The sequence below is a fragment of the Syngnathus scovelli genome, chromosome 4 (genome assembly GCF_024217435.2).
Source record: "Syngnathus scovelli strain Florida chromosome 4, RoL_Ssco_1.2, whole genome shotgun sequence".
Taxonomy (NCBI): Eukaryota; Metazoa; Chordata; class Actinopteri; order Syngnathiformes; family Syngnathidae; genus Syngnathus; species Syngnathus scovelli.
The window spans coordinates 23,231,451-23,243,090 of record NC_090850.1 but is presented as its reverse complement, the minus strand read 5'-3'; the positions used below and the strand labels follow the sequence as shown (position 1 = coordinate 23,243,090).

At 43.9% G+C, this 11,640-nt stretch overlaps 3 protein-coding genes across 3 annotated transcripts; all 3 read left to right on the top strand.

The window, feature by feature from the left end:
* Positions 1-116: 116 nt before the first annotated feature.
* LOC125966985 (gastrula zinc finger protein XlCGF57.1) lies at positions 117-2,495 on the top strand. Its single transcript, XM_049717634.2, has 2 exons — positions 117-526; positions 820-2,495. Exons 1-2 carry the CDS (start codon positions 412-414, stop codon positions 2,148-2,150), a joined length of 1,446 nt encoding a protein of 481 aa, XP_049573591.1. The 5' UTR covers positions 117-411; the 3' UTR covers positions 2,151-2,495.
* A 342-nt stretch (positions 2,496-2,837) lies between these two features.
* LOC125966953 (uncharacterized) lies at positions 2,838-9,002 on the top strand. Its single transcript, XM_049717560.2, has 5 exons — positions 2,838-3,188; positions 3,987-4,153; positions 4,467-4,515; positions 4,596-6,730; positions 6,870-9,002. The coding sequence occupies exons 1-5, from the start codon at positions 2,939-2,941 to the stop codon at positions 8,739-8,741; spliced, it is 4,473 nt and encodes a 1,490-aa protein (XP_049573517.1). The 5' UTR covers positions 2,838-2,938; the 3' UTR covers positions 8,742-9,002.
* Positions 9,003-9,329: 327 nt separating this feature from the next.
* On the top strand, positions 9,330-11,626 carry LOC125966984 (zinc finger protein OZF). The gene is made up of 2 exons (XM_049717633.2): positions 9,330-9,784; positions 10,162-11,626. The coding sequence occupies exons 1-2, from the start codon at positions 9,661-9,663 to the stop codon at positions 11,496-11,498; spliced, it is 1,461 nt and encodes a 486-aa protein (XP_049573590.1). The 5' UTR covers positions 9,330-9,660; the 3' UTR covers positions 11,499-11,626.
* Positions 11,627-11,640: the final 14 nt, after the last annotated feature.

The following is an 11,640-nucleotide window of genomic DNA, read 5'->3' as shown; positions in this document are numbered from 1 at the left end:
AAACATTCTTCATCTTGAGCAACAGCAACCAGTTTCTGGAAGTAGTAACAAAAGAGGCTCGTATCACAAACACACAGTTCTCTTGCTCGCTGACAGCCACGTGATTTGTCCAAGTAGAGTTGCCGTACTACATTGGGTTGAGCCATACTTCCGCATATGGTTCGCTACGATACCACATTAATGTCACTAAAACATGTGTACTGAATTAGTACTGATCGTACTGCAGCCTCGACAGATGACGTTCATCGATAGTTGAAACGTCATCAATGAAATATTTGTGTCCGAGCAAGGGCGGCGGGCTGCTCGTTAAAGCTTCTCGACCAAGCTTAATAAATTTAGCTAAGATGCTAGAGAGAAGCCTTTGTTAGCGTCACGTCGCTCAGGAGAACGCGATGTGAATGTCGTGAGAAAATGTGTGCAAAAATTGTGAAAGAAGAAGAGTGCGAGGAAGACCTTAATCGGTCAAAAGAGAACGATGGACAAAGATTGGACACTGTTTTCAACCAGCCGAAATTACACAGAGCAGGTTTGTGCACGTACTCTCACTTGTTGGGTAACCATTTTTGCATAGGATTCCAGCTCTCTCTCTACGTGACAAATTCTCTTGGAAGATTTTGAAAGAAAATGACCTTTATAAAATGCCCAAAAAGAAAAGAATGCCCAAAAAGAAAAGAACTGCTAACTACTGCAACACCTGATTGCCCCTCCAATGATCAATAAAGCGTATCATAAACACGGTTAATGATTATTGAACTTTTGTTTCTATGTGACTATGTGACGGGCAAAGGTCGAACCATGTCTGTTTGTCTTGTTTTGCAGACATCAGTAATTATCATCATCCAAAGCAGCAAATTCAAGAGGAGGAGCCAAATTTGTCACACTTCATAAAGGAAGGATTGCCAGAAGTCCGTCACATGAAAGAAGAACAGGATGATGTCACCAAGTCTCCATTGACTGGTGTTATTGTGAAGAGTGAAGAAGGTGATGGAAACAACTCAAAATTAAAAAGCCTCTTTGCTTCATTCGCAGAAGGTAACGACGTAACGTCACAGTCGTACGGTGATAATGAAGAGGAACTCTCTAAAGATGAAAAGACACATCACGCTGACAAGAAATTCGTCAAATGTTCTCATTGTGGCAAAATGTTTTCCAACAAGTTCTCATTGACTAGACACACAAAAATACACACTGGAGAGAAACCTTTTGTCTGCTCAATTTGTGGTGAAAGGTTCTCTTTAAAAGCAGGTTTAACTACGCACACGAGAAGCAGACACAATGGAGAAAAAACCTTTGCCTGTTTAGTTTGTGGTAAAAGATTCTTTTTAAAGAGCGGTTTGAAGAGGCACACACGAACACACACTGGAGAAAAACCTTTTGCTTGCTCAGTTTGCGGTAAGAGATTTTCTTTAAAGGCGAACTTAACAACTCACACACGAAGCAGACACAATGGAGAAAAACCTTTTGCCTGTGTAGTTTGTGATAAAAGATTCTTTTTAAAGACAGGTTTAGCAACACATATAAGAACACACACGGGGGAGAAACCTTTTGTGTGCTCAGTTTGTGGTAAAAGATTCAGTCAGAATGGGGACTTAAACGTACACACAAGAACACATTCAGGAGAAAAACCTTTTACCTGCTCAGTTTGCGGCAAACGTTTCTCTTTGAAGACAAATTTAACAACACACACAAGAAGACACAATGGAGAAATGCCTTTGGCCTGCTCAGTTTGTGGCAAAAAATATATTGACAGAGGAGAACTGTTAATACACACAAGAACACACACAAGAGAAAAATCTTTTGCCTGCTCAGTTTGTGGTAAAAGATTCTGTAAAAAGGCAAGTTTAACGATGCACACAAGAACGCACACCGGCGAGAAACCGTGCACCTGCACACTTTGTGGCTCAAGTTTCAGTGCGTGTTCAAATTTGACTCAACACATGAAAACGCACACAAGGGAGAAACCTTATCCCTGCTTAGTTTGTGATAGAAGATTCTCTCGAAGGTCAACTTTAAGAATGCACACAAGAACGCATGGCGAAGAAACAGACAAGAAGGTCATTGGAGCTGCAGAAAAAACGGAGCCTGCTTTGGAATCACTGACTCGTTCTCCCCCACCATTCCAACACAGCAGATGCTCAGTCGACAAATAACGACGGCCAATAATGAAGACTAATTTGGTTTATGCACTATTTTTAAAAAGAGAAAATGTAAATAGCCTTGGGTAGGACACATGGGAGGATCAGTTGTGTGACATTTGTGCTGCAAAATCAATGTCAGGGACAAAGGACAAGGATGTAGCAGGCACGGGTGATTATTTTCCACATGAAAGTGTTTACTCCTGCCTTTTTTTTTTTTTTTTTTTTTTGCCTCCAGCTAACACCATGACGTCACAGTGACGAAGGCCATGAAACGCTGTAGTAGCCCTTAGGGTGGCTCCATAGAAAATGTACATAGTGGCATTGAAATAAATAAACTCATTTTCAAATATGAGAAAAGTGTTCTCCTGGTTTTTCAAACGCTACAATATGTACTATTGCAATAATACATTTGAACTTCTTGTATTTGATTTGGGTGTCACCAAACTTTGAAATTAAGAGCTAATACTTTGGTACTACAGGTGAAGCTCATTAAAATGGTTCTTATTATAATATTAAGTTCTTTAACAAGGCAGTAAACATAACTGGAGCAGGCAGCAAGTGGGTGGAGGACTAAAAATATTTTTTCGATCACACTCCAGCACAATAGGTGGCGATAACGCGCCACCTACTCACCAATAAACAAAGGGACAGAGCAAATGTGACGTAAGACTTGACGTGCCTGGCAGCCATTTTGAAGACAGCTACCGCACACGCCGCAACTCGACGGAGCCAACCGTTCCTAGTTGGGCCGTTTCTTCTTTTTTTTTTTTCTCTAACTCACCAAAGGATAACGTACCAACATGTCAACGGACCGCTTTCAAACGAAGTACGCCTCCTTCATGGAGGTTCTGGTGAAAAGTACTATTACGGAAACAACCAAACTTTTCGAAACGGTGGTTGACGAATTAAAGGCAGAAATATCGAAGCTGAAGGCGGAGAACGAGGCCCTCAAACGTACAAACAGACAAAAGGCGGAAGCGAGAAGCTTTGCGATCAGTGTTCCCGGCCAAAGAAGCCGCTCGACGATGCAGGATTCAGCAGTTCAGTGTGGTGAGTTTTTCCATGCTTCTGTCTTCTCTAAATGCTATAGAATAGTGTTTGATACTATAGCTCCCCAAATGATGCGTCAAAGTCGTTTTGGTCGAAGCAGAGTGCATTGACTTCGAAGTGACCCTCATTGAGGGGTCTTTGAACGTAGCGCCGTGACGCTATATCCGTTGTTTTTCCGGTCGGCGAGCCACGACAGCCGTGTGTATCCCGAGCAAAACACCAAAGTATACGCCCTAAACCAAAATGCGTAAGTCTTCCAAGAGCAACCAAATAATATGTTCCTTATGTGCACATTGTCTTCCAAATTCAAAGGCTTTTGATACAACCTGTTTTAAACTCTATTTCCATCACGTGTGATGGGGTAAAAGAGAGCAAGCAGCCGACATTTTAACTTTGTGCTTTTATTTATGAACAAAAATAATGCCTCGCATGCTTGTTAAAAACAAGAACTTTAATGTGAATTCTATTTTATTTAATCATTTCATCATGTTAAGTCTGACATTTGTTCAATACCAGTCACGATCGGATTGTTCGTTATCGGGTTGCTAAGAATTTTCTCTAGGTAATGTCATAATATTCTCCTCGGAAAATATTGACTGGTGATTAAGAAGAGGGACAGTCCTGTAAACAGAGTAGAATAAAGACAGCCGTAGTTTGGCATTACAGACGATTAAGTGCAAAGAAGCAATTCTCTTGTAAATGACAGGTTTGTACTTTTGAAGCGTGTTAGATACCTTGTCTCTGAGATATAATAAATACACTTACAATCTTATTTTCATGTTGTGTACATGTTTGCAGACCTTGGCCAAGTTTTTCTACTGGTGGAACCAGTGGGCCAAATCCTAAATGACCGAGGCAAACAGTGTCATGAAGAGGAAATGGTGTACCTTCTGCTAAACGACGATGACGCTGCTGCAAAAGAAGGAAATTCTAACCTCAAGACGGTTTCGCTTTCAAACCATAAGGTGCTTACATGTTTGTCAGGGGTGAGGTTGGGTTGCTTCAGTCTGGTTGACTTATGGTAGCCTTGAAACTACCATACCAAACTACTAATAAGATCATATTCACAAGAAGTTCACAATATTAAGGATCGATGGTCCCCAAACTGAGAACAGCTTGTTAGCAAGCACGTTGTCCTGGTTACAGTATATTTAAGTGTGTGTGCGTGTGTTCTGTTCTGATTTGGCGCTATATCAACAAAATGAAATCTTTTGTTTGTTTGTTTGACGTTTCAAAATGGTGTTATATTTATTTTTCCCTCTTCTGTTTATTTGAAAGGATTCTGAAGCCGTTGCAGTCAGCAAAAACGTATTGTGCGCAGTTGCAGGTGAGAAGTCAAAAGTGACACACTTTGAAAAGGTTTTGGACAAATGTCTTACTTGCCTTTTCCTCTTTACCTTTTTATAGATCCACCACCAGCATCTGCTCGTGGAAATGAAACCAACGGCCCTGAGATTGGTCGGCAATGCTTAAATGAAGAGCTCAGAAGAAGCCATGACACTCAAATGACCAAAGTTTACCCTTGTCCGGAGGTGGATCACAGTTCACGTGCGGTGCAGAAAGACTCAATGGAGGTAGTAAATTATCTTAACTTAGTTGCTACAACAAAAGACAAAATGGAAGTCATAGCCAACGCTGGACAAGTATTAGCTGGATTGGGGAGCCGAGAGTCGAAGGAGTCAAAGTTTCAAATGAAGCTCCCGTCATTGGGGCAACAAAACAGTCAGCCAACAACGCTGTTGGAGCAACCGCCAGAAGAAGAGCAAATCAAATGTTTGACGGAAGATAAAACCATGTGCGACGCACAAGAGCAAGTCATTAAAAACAGAAGAAAAAGAAAACAGCCCTCAGACAAAGTGAAACACCTGCCAAAGTTCCCAACGGAAGCACTTTTGCTACCTTCAGCTGGCGCCGCATCGCACGACGGAGTGGAGAATTCATCTCTTAGTCCCACAGCTTCGTCACCACCTCCCGGGATACGTGAGAGCTCTGCGATGCTACAGGATGCCATGCTACTGGTTGAAGCCATGGATCAGTCAAAGAATCAGACCCCCACACGAGAAAAGCAAACGGCACAAGACCAGCGCACTCTCGATGGAAGCGACGAGGGCGCGCGAGAGGAGTCAGCAAACGAAACACTTTGTGACACTGACCCAACAGAATCCAGCAATTGCCAATCTCCCACGAGCGTTCATAGCCGCCAGCCAAAACTTGCTTCTTCAGACGTCACGCCAACGTCGACCGATACAGCAAGCAAGTCACCCGAGCAATGCTCGCCGAGCATACTGGCGGAAGCAGTCGAGATAACGGCGGGCTCGGGGCTGGTCCCCAAAAAATTTTTTGTTTTTTCCAAATCGCCGTCCACTCATCCACAAGGTACAATTGCCCCGCTGTCCCCAAATCAGATTTCAGCTGTCGTGTCCACAGTCGCCGCCGCCAAAAATAAGTCGTCATCGGAAATTTCTCAAAGGAAAGATGACGCGAACTCTACGACAGCCGCTCCCCTCGTCACGTCGAAACCAACAAGCGGCTCAACGGAAAAAAGCTCTACCCCGACAGTGTGCAAAAAAATTACAATTATAATTCGGAGAGCTGCAGATGTCGCCGCAAGCCCGCCGCAACTGTCCGAGGCACGAGTTGCACTTACGAACCAAAATGCGGTCGGACCTGCCGTCGTGATGTCATCGACACTGCATCCAAACGCGGGTGCTCGCGTTACTTTAGATGAAAAGGAAACGCCGTCGCTGAGCGATCAGACGTCATATTTTTTCTCCCGGTTGCCATCTCCGCAACCGGCACAGCCGACGAGCGTTTGTAAAAGTCCAGAAAAAACTCCCGCGGAACAATCGCCAGCCTCGCCGTTGTCGCGTTTGTCGCAACTGACAGACGTTTGCGAAAATCTAGAACAAGTGGCAACATTGCCATCTGAAGGCGCAACCATAAACTGCCCGTCGCCATCGTCGCAACCGGAACCTTCATCACAGCCGACCGGCATTCACCAAAGTTCACAACTAACTCCCGGGGAAGAGTCGGCCGCATCATCAGCAGCAGCAGCAACAACGGCGAGCGGACCTTCCGAGAGTCTTCCACTCGTTCCGGTAATTAGATTGAAAAAGTTGTCAGATCTGGAAGTATCCACTGGATCCGTTTTGCTTTCACAATTGCTTCCTCGTGAAAGGCAATCTGAAGTTGTCCCGCCAGACAGCAGCGAGCAGGCGTCACAAACGACAATCTCTCCATCTGCATCATTAACAACAGTTGCTGAAACTTTAAACGTCTCAGAGACGTTGCCACGCTCTACTTTGAGAGAGGCACCAGACTTGGAGAAAACAATCGTGGACTTTAACAAGGTTGATTTTCCAACTGTATCTGAGCGATTGTGTCAAAGTTTGTGTCTGGATGAGGACGTCATCAACACTGCAGTGCAGGGCTTACAATTCCCCGTCGTCATCAAGGACAGATGTGATCCTCATTTGCAAATGACCAAAACTCAGTTCCTCGCACAGTTGTCTGTGACACCTGTAATCCAAGACGCCCAAAAGGTAATTAGGAGTTACTGGTCTTTGTCTGAAACTGTTTTTTTTTTTTTTTAAGGTTTGGCAATTAAAAAGGGAAGAAAACTTGAAAAAGAAAAAAGACACACAACACCTGACTAACATGCTATTTTCTTGTGTTGTGTAGATGTTGACCAGTGAGTCTGCAGATGCCCAAAGTTCCTGTGAAGGGACCAGCCCAGACAACAGGACTAAGCCACAGAGGATGTCCTTTTTGGCCCGTCTGGGAATTCACCTGAGAACACGCTCGCGGGCAAAAGGAGCAGAAACAAATCCAAAGCCACTTCTAGAAAAGATTTTCAGCTCCAAGAAACCAAGATTGGAGAATGTTAGTACAAATGAACAGGGGTCCAGCCGTGAGCCTATTCCTGGGCCAGAAGGGGACTTTTGTCAAGTAAGTACAGATATCAATTACCCTCACAGTCAGACTACATTTGAGCCCGTGTCTGTCATCCCCCCCAAACCCATCGTAAATTTGTGTAGGTTAGCTCTTAAAGACGCTACAGACGGCGTATCAATTGTCGCCCCGCCGCCAGACGTCGAAAGAAACCTAAGCCCAACAACAAAACACCCATTGGACAACCTAATATTGGGACATACTATTGAATGCGATTCAATAAATTCCATCGCTGAAAATTCCGCAAGTAAACCATCCGAATCAGGTCCACGCTCAAATTCGACTACAACTGACCTAACGACGGATAAATTAGCCCTGCTTTGTGATTGTACGTCCAATCACGTTGCCTCTGGAGATTCTTCTCCGAGTCCCGGGTCAGCTTTGCCTCAAGACGAACCTCGTGTGAGACACCCCGCCGCCATCGCGACAGAGCCGAGCGCAAGTCGGGATACGGAAAGCTCAATCAAGTCGGGAGCCGCCGCTGTGTGTCTGAAATCCACTAAAGCCATCAGCGCCCCTCTGAAGAGCAAATTCCCAGCTGAGAATCGTAAGAGCTTCGTCAGTCCGACTGCTTGCGCTCTAAATACCAACGATCCCAGACCCTCCACTTGCGACTCTCTCGGCGGTCGCAACTTCTCAAAAGGAGAACAAACGTCCAAACTCGACGAGTCCAACTGGTCACTGAGGAAAACTCCCCAAATGCCAAAATGGGTTAAAAACGCTGGCGCTTCAAATAAGACTGGGGAAAGCATTGCCAACAAGCTGAGACTCAATCTGAAATCTCCCGTGCAAGAAAATAACATCAAGATGCAGAATAGCAAAGCAGCAAGAGCTAAGCATGTGCTGAAAGATACGCAAACCAAAGTGCAGAAAGCGAAGCAGCTCATGAACCACCGTAGCGGCGGCACCACGGAAAACAAAGTGCGAGTTAGCAAAAGCATGCACGTCAGAGCTCCCACTGTCGTGGCACCCGCGCAGCCTCGATCCGTCGTGGGTAAGAAGCTGCTGAAGAACCAGTGTGAGGAATGCGGTCGTGTCCTTAGCAGCGGCGCTGCCCTGGAGAGCCACCTCAGTCTCCACACGGGTCACAGACCCTTCTGCTGCCCGCACTGCGGGAAAAGCTTTCCCGACGCCAAGGGTCTCAAACGGCACTGCATCGTCCATCGCAACGGCAGGCTCCACATTTGCCAGCAGTGCGGCAAAGGCTTCGTCTATGGTTTTGGCCTCAACAAACATCTCCAGATGGTCCATGGCAAACATAAGCCCTTTGTCTGCCAGCTCTGCAACAAGGCCTTCTTCACGAAGCGAGATGTGGAGATCCACATACGGACCCATACGGGGGAGAAACCATTCCACTGCCATTTGTGCGAAAAGAGATTTGTAAGGAGTGTGGAACTCAATGCGCATCTGAGGTGGCACAGTGGCGAGAAAAGGCACTGGTGTCCCTATTGTGGCAAAGGATTTTTTGACCAGAACAACCTGAAAAGACACAAGTACATCCATACGGGAGAGAAACCACATTCTTGCCCTTATTGCCCGAAACACTTTACGCAGTCTGGACACTTGAAGAAGCATGTTAAAAATGTACATAAAGTGCAATGATGGAGAGAGTGTCAACCTGTTTTTGTTTTGTTAAGTGTTTGGGTCTTATATGTATTGTAACAATATAAATATCTGTAAAATAAGCAATGACATTTTCTGCGTTGTCTCAAATGTTTGTGTAAAAACGGACAAGTGTCAGCTGATGAATTGTACTTAATGTGAAATACTATAAACCAATCAAATCAACAAATCTTTCTTAAAATATGCGCATAGGAAAATACTTTTCTATTGGGAATAATAAATATTCTCTCAACAGCTTTACCATCAGATTGGTTTGTTTTCCTTTCTTCGATGCTGTGTGTAATGACTGTTTTTCATTGGATTGACTCTGAGTATGTTTTGGCAAAAGTTTAGCAGGAAGGTCAATTTGATCAATGGGCTTAATTACATTTTGGGGATTGGAGAAAATGGGTGGACGGTCCAAAAAATGTCTTTTGGTAATTGTGAAAAACTGAACTAGCTTCACAACGATGCCGGTTTTTGGTGTCTTGGCAAATAAAAATATGAAACACTTCTAGCTCTTTCTACATCGAATTAAAGCTTTAAAAAAAAAAAAAAAAGGGGGAAGTTGAGTCCCTCTCGGCCTCGTGGAGGCTCGCAAAGAATTCTGGGACGTTGCTGTCCTACTGCTGAACCAAGAACGCTCGGTTGTTTAAAATCTAAAGGCACGCCAGATGGATTAAACAACTGTTGTTGAATTAGTACCGAACGCCATGGAGACTCAAAATAGGTCGTTCATCACTATTGTACTTCAACATAATTGTTGTTGAATCTTCGTGCCCGCATCAACTCGTCTCTCGAAGACTCACGAGCTAGCTTAGCTCGCTAGCCGCTAACAAAGAGACGCGTTTGTTAGCAACAACACCTCGCTAATCAGAGATCAAGTGTGAGCGTAAGGCGTTGTGGTGGACGTTTGGAAATGTGGACAAGAAAAACGGAGGACTATAAGGAGGAACTTTCTGGAACAAAAGAGGAAAACGACCCACAACGACTACGAAGGCACTCTGTTTTCCAGCAGCCTCGAGATGTGATCCAAAGTGCAGGTTTGTTCACTAGACACTAAACAACTGGGCTTTCGCCAACAAATGCTTGCTGTCTCGTTTTATTTCGTTGGATTGTATCTGTTCAGAATAATGTTTTGTTTTGACAATCGGAAATGGCTCACCTGTCATACGTGACACGACAATGACCATAACAAGGACCAAATAATACCAGCATCGCAGCACACAAAGCATTTGTCATATTGAATGAGGCTATATATTCTGCTAATACAAGATGGCAGGGAATATTGATTTGATATCAAGTTAATTTGTGTCATCTTGTCGGTCAATGTCGCTGAATGAACAATATTACACGGCATTAAAGGTACAGCGTGAAATTTGAGTTCACTAAACCATGTTTGTCTTCTCGCGTCCTACAGACGCCGTTGAAGATGTTCGTCCTGATCGACACCAACAAGAGGACCTGCACATTAAAGAGGAAGAGGAGGAAGAGTCCCTCGGCGTTAAAGAGGAAGAGGAAGATGAGCTCCACTACAATAAAGAGGACCCAGATAGCCCCTCCATCAAAGAAGAGGAGGAGGAAGACATTGTCAATTTGCCATTGACTGTCGTCTTTTTGGAGAGTGATCATGATGACCAAGGTCTAAGTGAGAAGAACAGGGGAGTGACACTTCGAAGCAGCAGCAACAAGCAACACATGACAATAGAAGGTGATGAAGACCACTGCAGAGGATCACGAGCTGACAGCCTCTTTGCTCCACTATCAGATAGTGACGACATGTCCTCACACTCTACGGAAGATGTTGATGATGACAATGACGATGACTATGAAGATCAGGAGGAGGAGGAGGATGAGGAGGAGGAAGAATACTTAAAAACTTATATGACATGTCCAAGTGACAAAAAACACTGGAAATGTTCAGAGTGTGGGAAAATATTAAGTACCAAGCGGGTTTTGAAAGAACACATGAGAATCCACACTGGAGAGAAACCTTTTGCCTGCTCAGTTTGTGCGCAACGATTTTCTTTTCGGGAAAACTTAAAAATACACACAAGAACACACACTGAGGAGAAACCTTTTGAGTGCTCATTTTGTGGTAAAAGATTTACTCAAAAGACAAATTTAAAAAAACACACAAGAACACACACAGAGGAGAAACCTTTTGTTTGCCCAGTTTGTGGTAAGAAATTTACGCAAAAGTCAAATTTAACAACACACACAAGAACACACACTGGAGAAAAACCTTTTGCCTGCTTGCTTTGTGGTCAAAGATTCTCCGTCAGGGGGAACTTGAGAAGACATACAAGAACACACACCGGAGAGAAACCTTTTGTCTGCTCGGTTTGTGACCAAAGTTTCTCTACAAAGCCAAATTTAACAAGACACACAAGAACACACACGGAGGAGAAACCTTTTGCCTGCTCATTTTGCGATGAAAGATTCAATTTACAGACCAGTTTGATCACACACACTAAAACGCACACTGGACAAAAAACATTTGCCTGCTTGGTTTGCGATAAAAGATTTTCCGTGAGGGGAAACTTAACAAGACACGCAAGAACGCACACAGGCGAGAAACCCTTTGCCTGCTCAGTTTGTGGTCAAAGAATGTCAACAAAGGCAAATTTAACAACACACACAAGAAAACACACTGGGGAGAAACCATTTAGTTGCAGCGTCTGTGATAAAAGATTCTTAAGTAAAGCTTATGTTACCAGACATAAGTGTACTGGTGAGAACAGCAGTGATCATTGATGCTCTAAATAGGCTGAAAAAGGATTATAGTGATCTGGAAAGTGTAATGTGATCCAGAGTAAAATAGGACAGTGTATTTTTCAAAGATGTCAAGATGTTAAATCAATAAATTAATCAATGCCAAAAGACCCATGGTCTCGTG

What these genes read in the sequence shown, in the direction of transcription:
- LOC125966985 (XM_049717634.2), top strand. Translation starts at nt 412, where the DNA reads ATGTGTGCAAAAATTGTGAAAGAAGAAGAGTGCGAGGAAGACCTTAAT. An exon ending in GCCGAAATTACACAGAGCAG is followed by an intron (nt 527 to 819) that starts GTTTGTGCACGT and finishes CTTGTTTTGCAG; the next exon opens with ACATCAGTAATTATCATCAT.
- LOC125966953 (XM_049717560.2), top strand. Translation starts at nt 2,939, where the DNA reads ATGTCAACGGACCGCTTTCAAACGAAGTACGCCTCCTTCATGGAGGTT. An exon ending in GGATTCAGCAGTTCAGTGTG is followed by an intron (nt 3,189 to 3,986) that starts GTGAGTTTTTCC and finishes ACATGTTTGCAG; the next exon opens with ACCTTGGCCAAGTTTTTCTA. An exon ending in TTTCGCTTTCAAACCATAAG is followed by an intron (nt 4,154 to 4,466) that starts GTGCTTACATGT and finishes TTTATTTGAAAG; the next exon opens with GATTCTGAAGCCGTTGCAGT.
- LOC125966984 (XM_049717633.2), top strand. Translation starts at nt 9,661, where the DNA reads ATGTGGACAAGAAAAACGGAGGACTATAAGGAGGAACTTTCTGGAACA. An exon ending in AGATGTGATCCAAAGTGCAG is followed by an intron (nt 9,785 to 10,161) that starts GTTTGTTCACTA and finishes CGCGTCCTACAG; the next exon opens with ACGCCGTTGAAGATGTTCGT.